The 9,154-nt window shown below is 27.3% G+C and overlaps 1 protein-coding gene across 1 annotated transcript; it reads left to right on the top strand.

Moving 5' to 3' along the window:
- Positions 1-6,375: 6,375 nt before the first annotated feature.
- Positions 6,376-7,435, top strand: LOC118053866 (NDR1/HIN1-like protein 1). Its single transcript, XM_035065269.2, has one exon. The coding sequence runs from the start codon at positions 6,604-6,606 to the stop codon at positions 7,231-7,233; it is 630 nt and encodes a 209-aa protein (XP_034921160.1). The 5' UTR covers positions 6,376-6,603; the 3' UTR covers positions 7,234-7,435.
- The last annotated feature ends 1,719 nt before the right edge of the window (positions 7,436-9,154 follow it).

Genomic DNA, 9,154 nt, shown 5'->3' with positions numbered 1-9,154 from the left:
TTAATAAAAAAAAAATCTAAACTAGAAAATTAAGAGATAGATGTAGATTAAAATATTTAATTTTACAACACAAATCATAAACCCGGTTATGTTTAACAACTTTGTTTCTTAGAATTGATTTTTTATTTAATCAAACAATAATAAAAATATACATCTAAATAAAAGCTATTTAATAAAACCAACAAAAAATAAATATTATGGAAGGCTGCACAAAAAGAATGCCTACTAATATTAAAAATAAATTGTTATCATCTTATATGAAAGCAAAGTAAAAAACTAAACATTATTTAATCAAAGATTAAATTGAAAAGCTAAAAATAGTTCATCAATCTACATGTCTAGTATCGAAATATGAGCCATGAAATCGGTTATATTTAATAATTTTGTTTCTTCAAAAAAAAAATTATTTAATAAAAAGATAATAAAAAGACATACAAAAGGAAAAGATTAAATAAAAATAAAATAAAAAATTAAGTTGGGTTGTACAGAAAGAATGACTATTAATGTAAAACAAATATTGCAATCTTGTCCAAAAACTAACTAAAACAAAACTATATTCTATTAAAAAAATCCTAAATTTTTAATTAATTAATTGATGTCAAAGCATCATACTTTAATTAATTTATATTTAAATAACAAAAGAAAAATCAAAGCTAAAAAAAGAATCATTACCTAAGTCTAGATGGCTCAGCGCCTCTCACCCTATTAATAAAGAAGGCCACGCGTTCGAGCTTGCCAGGTCAAGCTCGAGTGCTTGGTCTTTTCTCTTTCTTTTTTTTTTTCTTTTTTTATATTATATACGTTTGAAATTGATCATGTGATTTCTCATTGTTTAACAATTTGATTCTTTTTTGTTGAAATTTTTCTTTCTTTAATATATTTTTAGAAATTGGCCATTAATTGGGTCATAGAAAGCTGCAATTAAAAGGAAAACAAATCTGAGAATAAAATTAAGAAAAAACTATGGTATTGTGGTTTGTTGCCTAACCCTTTTAGTATATTTTGTAATTATTTAACAAAATTGTGATGTTATATTATTTAAAATTAAAAAGATTGGATGGAGAAATGATAGATATTAAAAATAAAAAAAATAAAAGGCATCATATTTTTATTGTAGACTCACTCCGAAAACATAATGGAATTTGAATTTTCAAGGCCTGAAATGTTGTTGAAATGTGTATCCTAGCAAGGTAATTTGATCATAATAATGGATCCTATTTATACTACTTTATAAATCTGTGCCTTACTCTGTAGGAACACACTTGTCATGTTCCAACTGTAATCACATAACTTAAACAGTCATCATTATAGTTGTCCATATAATATTTAACAAATATTATTCTTGAGATTAGCACTTAAAATAATTCAAAATATACAAAAATATATTAATTTTTAATAATAAAAATAATTTTTTAAAAAATACAAATTGATTTATATTTCCAAACGCTAAACTATGTTTTTATATTATTATGATTTGTCTTTAAAGGTACAAGGAGGCACAAAACAAATATACTCTAAAAATAATGAAGGTGAAGGCAGGCCACCATGAGATTATTTTTTTTTTTTTCTAATCCAAATGGTTTCCTTAAAAAGCCACATTTTGGATTTGAATTATGTGACAGAGATTCATTTAAATAGATTAATTAAAATTTTTGTTGGGATAGTATTTGAGAGGATATGATTCAATTGCTACTTCGTTTTTTAATAGGATTACAACACTTTTTTTTTCACATCCCAGAATAATTTTTTTATTCCTAGTATTTAATGCAATGGCCTTCCTTTACGTGTTTGTTTTTGGTATCATATAAGATAAAAAAAAAACTTGATTTATATATAAAAAAAGATTGTTGAATTACTCGGGTCAATAATTTATATGATAGTTTTAATGGATTAATTTAAATTAAAAAATGATGTTTCCAGTTTTTGTTAAAAAATAATTAAAATGATAAAGATTTTAAAAAATTAAACTCATGTCAGATTTTAAATTTTAAATGTAGTGATCGGATTGTATATGAGCCCACTAAATTAAATAAGATCTATCAAATTAATTTCAATATAATTTAATTTTAAATTATATTAAAATTATAAGACAAAGTCATATAATTTTAAATTAGGTTGAAAAAATAATTTAATTATGTTTGTTTTCAAGTTGGCACATCATAAGACAAAGTCATATCAATAAAAAGTGAAGTTCTTTATCTATGTCTATCGCTTAGCATCCCATTTCAGTTTTTATTTATCTTTAATGACTCTCAAGTATTTATTAACAAACATAATAATTTTATTAATTTTATTAATTTGACAGGTCAATTTAATAATTTTATTAATTTATTAATTTTATTAATTTGACAGGCCAATGTTGAAAAAAAAACAAAACTTAGAGTTGGCTTTTAATTCAGCTCACAACAGGGTACAGGCACAGGTACCGAGACTAGTTCACTCTGTAGAGAGACGTGGTGTTCTCAAAAAGAATTAATTCTTACAAATGGGATAAATAATTGAGTTCAATCTGATGTATCATAAAAAAATTATTTATTTATTTATTATTCTGTAAAATACTGGATAAAAAATAATTCTTATATCTTCAATGAGGTATTTTATTTTTAGTTTTTAGTTTTTATATAAAAAAAAAGAGATTAGCATAAATAATTTATCAATAAGATGAGAAAATACTACTGTCAATAAACAGTCAATTCACCTGGTAGCATGGATAAGGAAGGTGATTTCAAGTTAATTTTTAAATCATAGAATAATATGCAGATATTGTAATCGTGTACTGAGAATTAGAAAGTTATGTTTAATAAAATATATTACAAATATATAAATTAATAGATCATAAAAAAATTGTAACATTAATTAAAGTCTAAAGTAGAATGCAGATTTTTATTGTAGGGATGAAAAGATAATGTGGATCGTGCCTTGGGGTATTTTTAATTTTTTTATTTAATTATATAACAATAAAAAAAATCTGTGAAAAAAGTAATGATTTAAATTTTGTAAAAAAAATGTAATTTTATAGTCTTAATTCTCTTTTTTCTACTAATTTTTTTAACAAAAATATATTTTTAGCTATGTGGTTTATAGCATATAAACTGAAGGCAATAAAAATAAATGTCTAAATTTTTGTTTTTATTTTTTTAAATAAGGAGAAAGAAAAATCTCTTTAATCAAAACCTCATTCCCTTATTTAAGCATTCCTTTTCTCTCAATTTTGATAAAAAAAAAAATATGTTTTTTTTTTTTTTTTTTTGCATTAGAAGTATTGTTTTTAAAAGTTACATTAAGTTTCTTTATATAGTTTAATCTATAAATACTAAAAACAAAGTTATTGTTGGTTGGAATCCAATCATTCAAGAGCTTTCTTTCTTGTTAGATTTTCTATAACTTTCTCTATCTTCTTTCAATCTCTAAGAACTAAATAGTGACAAAAATAAAATTTAAAATCAACATGTAATAACATAAAAAAAAGGAATATACAAAAATGGAAACTTAAAGGATCAAACGCAATTTTTATGTACCTTTTGTAGAAAAGGACTATGTTTCTTCCTTCATGTTAATTTCAATTCTTAATCTCTTGATTTTTTTAACAAAAAACTTAAAAACTTTATTTTATAAAATTGATCTTTAACTTAATATTAGAACATTTATCAATTCACTAGGCAAGCAAGAGAAAATAACTTGAAATAGATTTCAACACACAAAATCATGAAAATATAACTTTAAATAATAAAATTGAAAAACCATAAAGTTTAATGATCGAATCGTAAGCTACGCAAATTGCATGGACTAAAATGTAAAAACTAAAAATGCACAATTAACGAACAATGATTTTGTGCACAAGTTTTCATGTACAGTAAAACCTTTGTTTTTTTTTTTTTTTCTGTGTTAATTGTTAATAATAGTTAGAAGGGACCAAGGGAGGAAAAGTATAGCAAGGGCCCTTTGATTATTCTCTCACAAATATAAGAGAAAGCTTAATGTCCTCCATAGATGTTTCTCTTCAAAGCAAGGCAAACATGATATTAATTTGTAGTTGTCGTCAATCACTTGCATGCTCGTCAATCACCTCCTCCTCGCAACAACCATTCGAAATCGATTTCTTGATTCAATAATTATGAGGCCACCCGCTAGCTGCAATTGTCTCCATATGATTAATTAATAAACATGGATTTATGTGGTCCCATGGAATGATGTGTGGAAACTTCTGATCCAATCAATCTTGACCTAAAATAATCTCAGCTGGATTGAGGACGATAGATGTGTCTAAATCTGTCGTCGTCGTTTAACTAATATTATTTTCTTAATCCGGTTGTTATAAAAAGAAGATGCTACATCAGAATTGCTTGCCATGTTCTTCAAACATTATTTTCGATCTTGGCAGTTGACTCATCTTAATTTAAACTATAGGGAAAAAGCATAAAGTTCCTATATTTTAAGTATCCGTTGGATTCCGATGATTTGGGTTTAACATTTTTTTAGTTTTAAATCGTGAGTTTCATTGTTCAACAAAAATAAGGTGCAACAAATGACTTGAATGAGTTAAACTAATTTTAATATTACTCAATATGTACATTCCGTAATTCTATTTAAAACTAAACTTATTAAACTGCTTTCATACAACATCATCAAAAAGGATGCACCATCCACCATATCATGTGAATGATATTATGTCATGTGCTCAATAATCTTTAAAGATATGAATAATCTTTATAGTCTAAGAGTGACTGAAAAGTATTTTAATTTTCTACGTGCGAAGAGAATTATTCCCTTGCAAGTTTTGAGCTTATACTTGTTAGAGAATAATATAAATCATATTTTTGAGACTTCACCTAACAGCTTAAACTATTGGGTTAAGATGATTTTTTAACATGGTATCAAATCATTAATGACCAAGCAGTTACGAGTTCGAATCTCACTATTCCTATTTATTTGATAAAAAAAATTAAGCACAAGGTAGTGTGGACCTTTGTAAGTTTCAAGTCAAAAAGGCTTTCACTTGAGGGGATGTGTTAGAGAATAATATAAATCATATCTTGGGACAGATGGTTCTTTGATAATACTGAGCATGCCTATAGGTTCTATACTTGGTCAAATATGTATTTTCACGCTGGTACAACATGTAGAAGTTTATACACTTGTCAATTTTCTAGCATTCTAGGCTAAGAGGTTTCATAGTGGATTTAGCAATATAGAAGTTCTCTTTTAATCTATCCTCTTCAGGTAAAATGCTTCTTGCTCATTCGATAAGAATATCATAATCGACCTCATTTAACCCATGATTTGATTTGATTGTGAACACTTGTGTAACAAGCAATAATTTACTATGATTTATGCACTTATCCCATGATGATTCGTCAGAATCTTTTAAAATTTTAAAAAACGTAGTTGCGTCTTCATTTTATTCTTCATCTACAATTAAACATTCACCTACATAACTATGATTCATTTTTATTGTATCCATAACCATACTCTTATAACGATTATTGTTATCATCTAAAACTCCATGCACGTTGTTAGAACTAGAAGTTGACCCAACCATCTTTTCTACCATGGTCTCGTAAGGAACTTAAGGTTTTTCATGTTTAAACCAACACTAGTAGTTTTCCATGAACCCTTTTTGTAAAAGATGCATTGTGACAACATCTGGATTGAGAATCTTTTTATTTTTACACATCTTACGTGAACATCTAATATCGTCTAAACTAATATATTTTTTTTTTGGATTAGATAGTGTTTAATTAATAAGACCCTCGTCCTCATTACAATAATTCATCATGCGCAACTTTCAGGTGAAACTTGATACATTCAAAAATAATTATTTATTACTTCTATGAAACATATATAAAATATTAATGACATCATGTATTAATTAATAATATAAACTAAAAAAATTATTAGTACCCAATTAATTAGCTATCATTGATGAAGTTAAAACTATCCAGTCTATTTTAATAGTACTTTTTAATTATTATCAATTTTTTCTAAAAAAATAAGCCACATTCCTCTAAATTTACTTAAATTTTCAACTTAACATATAATCAACAAAATATAAAATGTACCCATTAAGTAAATAATTTACTTAAATTTTCAACTTAACTCATATTTTCCTTCAATTCCTACTGTATCCGTACGTTCTTCGCCATTGATGCACATATGGATGATGGTATAAGATAAATTGTATCGCTCAAAAGAGAGACACGTATTATGCTTCACTCCCCTTCTACACTTGCTGGTGGTTGGCCTCATGATTCACCAGATCTTGCTGATCAAGACTCTATTCTCAAATAAACTCTATGCCCCTCAAAAGTAATATATATATATATATATATATATATATATATATATATATATATATATATAAGTCACGTACGCCATATGATATATTGAACTGACGATACATCACTTGACACTATATAGTTTCTAGTTACATAAATCACTTCAATTCCTCTATATATAGCACACAATTGACACTCTCCAGTCTCTTCATCGATCAATCCTTCTTCGCATTATTTTTATGAGTTTCCTTTGTCTGTAATATTATTTAATTAATCCTTCTTTGCAATATCTTTCTCTTTAGACGCCCCCAAACTTGATTTGACAACCATGTCCAAGGAAGTGGAAGACTGTGGCCACCACCACGATGAGAACAAGCACCACCGCCACATAATCATAGGCGTTCTTGCCGTCATCATCACCATTCTGGTGGTAATCTTCCTTGTATGGATAGTTTTGCAGCCCCACAAGCCTAGGTTCATCCTTCAAGACACTACCATCTATGGCTTGAATCTGTCAGACCCGAATTTCCTCTCTTCTAACATGCAGGTTACCATATCCACCAAAAACCCCAACGACAAGATTGGTATATACTATGAAAAGCTTGACATCTATGCTTCTTACCATAACCAACAGATAACCTTGGCAACTGAACTGCCTCCGACCTACCAAGGCCACAGTGACGTCTCAGAATGGTCTCCATTTCTGTGTGGTGACGCCGTGCCTGTGTCTCCATATCTTGCTGTTTCGATTAACCAAGACGTGAATGCTGGGGTTCTGCTCTTTAATATCAAGATCAACGGGAAGCTAAGATGGAAGGTTGGCTCTTGGTTGTCTGGCAGTTACAGAATATTTGTGAATTGTCCGGCTTATATAACTCTCGGCAGCCGGAGTAATGGAATCAATGTCGGAACAGGGATCAAGTATCAGATTGTACAGCATTGTCATGTGGATGATTAAGCGAAGGAGAGTGCGCTTCTAGCTAGCACTATCCATATGTTATTTCTTTTATTTTTCTCCTCTTCCAATGAATCAAGGGCTTCTTTTTTTCTTTGTTTTCTTTTTTTTGATGGTTGCATATGGATTCTATTGTTATTAATTGAGTGTAGTCAATGTTAGAAATATTTTCCAAATATAAAACATGTTATTAGTACTTGTGTTTTATGGGAGGGTACTTGGTTCTGAGTTTTTATTATTTTTATTATTGATTATCCGTTGAAATTTAAAGAAATTTATTTTTCATATATATATTTTTTTAATACAACCAGTCATGTTTAATTTTATATCTTAGTACCATTACTGATAAATGATTTAAGTAGAACCAAGTTGAGTGAATATGATTCTTGCTTATTCAACTTAATAATTTTGCTATTTTGATAAAGATCAATGCCGGCCAAGAGTGTGTTTGTTTATTTTTATTTTTTGTGTTTGCGGCACAAAAAACACAATAAGATGTTTGGCAACATACCGAAATGCATTTTATACTGTGAGACCCATTAAAAAATCGAGTTTAAAACACAGTTTTTATGAAGTAGTTTTTATATGTTTTTTTAACTGAGTTTCATAAAATGCTGATTGTTTTTATGTTTCAAAAATGTTTTTGAAAATCTTTTATTTTTTTCTTTACTTCAAATTAATATTTTTTGTGTTTTCAGATCAATTTGATGCGTTGATATCAAAAATAATTTTTAAAAAATAAAAAAATATTTCGATACATTTCTAAGTAAAAAGCACTTTGAAAAACAACATCAATCAATCTTCCAAATACAACTAACCAAACATTTTATATTTTTTTACTACACATAAACCTCAACCACAATTTTTACCAAACATGTATCTAAATATAACCAACCACACCAAATCATATTTTTTTGAAACTAACTTTTTAAAACCACAATCACAAAAGTTATTTAAAAAACAAACACTTAATTCTTTGAGCGATTATGATTTTCAATTATCATTCTGCTATTGAAAAAGACAATAGAAATAAAAATTGTATAAGACATGTTTTTTTTTGTATTTTTTATTTTGTAAATACACAAATTTATTTTAAAATTATTCCAAAAACAAATTTATTTTTATATTTTTATTTCCGTCACTCAAACTAATTATGTTTTTGTCTTTAATATCTTTGTCTATCTCGGAATATTAACTAATGTTATAATGATTTTGGTTAATTTTAGTTTTTTTTTAACCTTAATTAGTACACATTAAAATTTCTTTCTAGCTAAGGTGTCAATGGGTACATTGGGAGATAAAACATTGTAGTTTTTTTATATATATAGTTTTAGCCACTGCTATCGAAAAGAATATCTTTAATAGCATGATTTTTGGATCTTGCTACATAGAAACAGAACACCATGTCACATAATTTAGGTTCTCTAGAATTACATTCAGCGCCTCAGTCAAGCTAATTATTTTTTCCATATTAATTAATATTGCAATCAGAATTCCATGCTTTGCCTCATTGTAATTTGTGATATCGTAATAATAAATGCATTGCTTCTTCTTCTTCATCATCATCATACTTGGTCAAGCTCAATCTTGAATCCTGTCGGTTCATTTCTGCTCAATAAATGCACATGCAAGATTTATACATTCATTTCCTCAATAACACCTCATCCCAAAAATAAATAAATAAAATTAACTCTAAAAGATATAACTCAATTGATCAGATTCTAAATTTATTCCTTAGAGATCACTAGTTTAAATCTCATAAATTTAGAGCCACTGGAGACTTACATAATTATTAATTTTAGGGCTCATGCAGTTAATTAAAATACGTGTAAACTGACTCGAATACCGTGTTAATCTAAAAAAAATAAAAAAATAGAAGAGCTAGAGAATGTCTTTTTGTCATTTATCATGTTAGGTGAAAATG

The sequence above is a fragment of the Populus alba genome, chromosome 9 (genome assembly GCF_005239225.2).
Source record: "Populus alba chromosome 9, ASM523922v2, whole genome shotgun sequence".
Classification (NCBI taxonomy): Eukaryota; Viridiplantae; Streptophyta; class Magnoliopsida; order Malpighiales; family Salicaceae; genus Populus; species Populus alba.
The sequence above is the reverse complement of the archived record's forward strand: the minus strand, read 5'-3'. Positions and strand labels throughout refer to the sequence as shown.

What these genes read in the sequence shown, in the direction of transcription:
- LOC118053866 (XM_035065269.2), top strand. Translation starts at nt 6,604, where the DNA reads ATGTCCAAGGAAGTGGAAGACTGTGGCCACCACCACGATGAGAACAAG.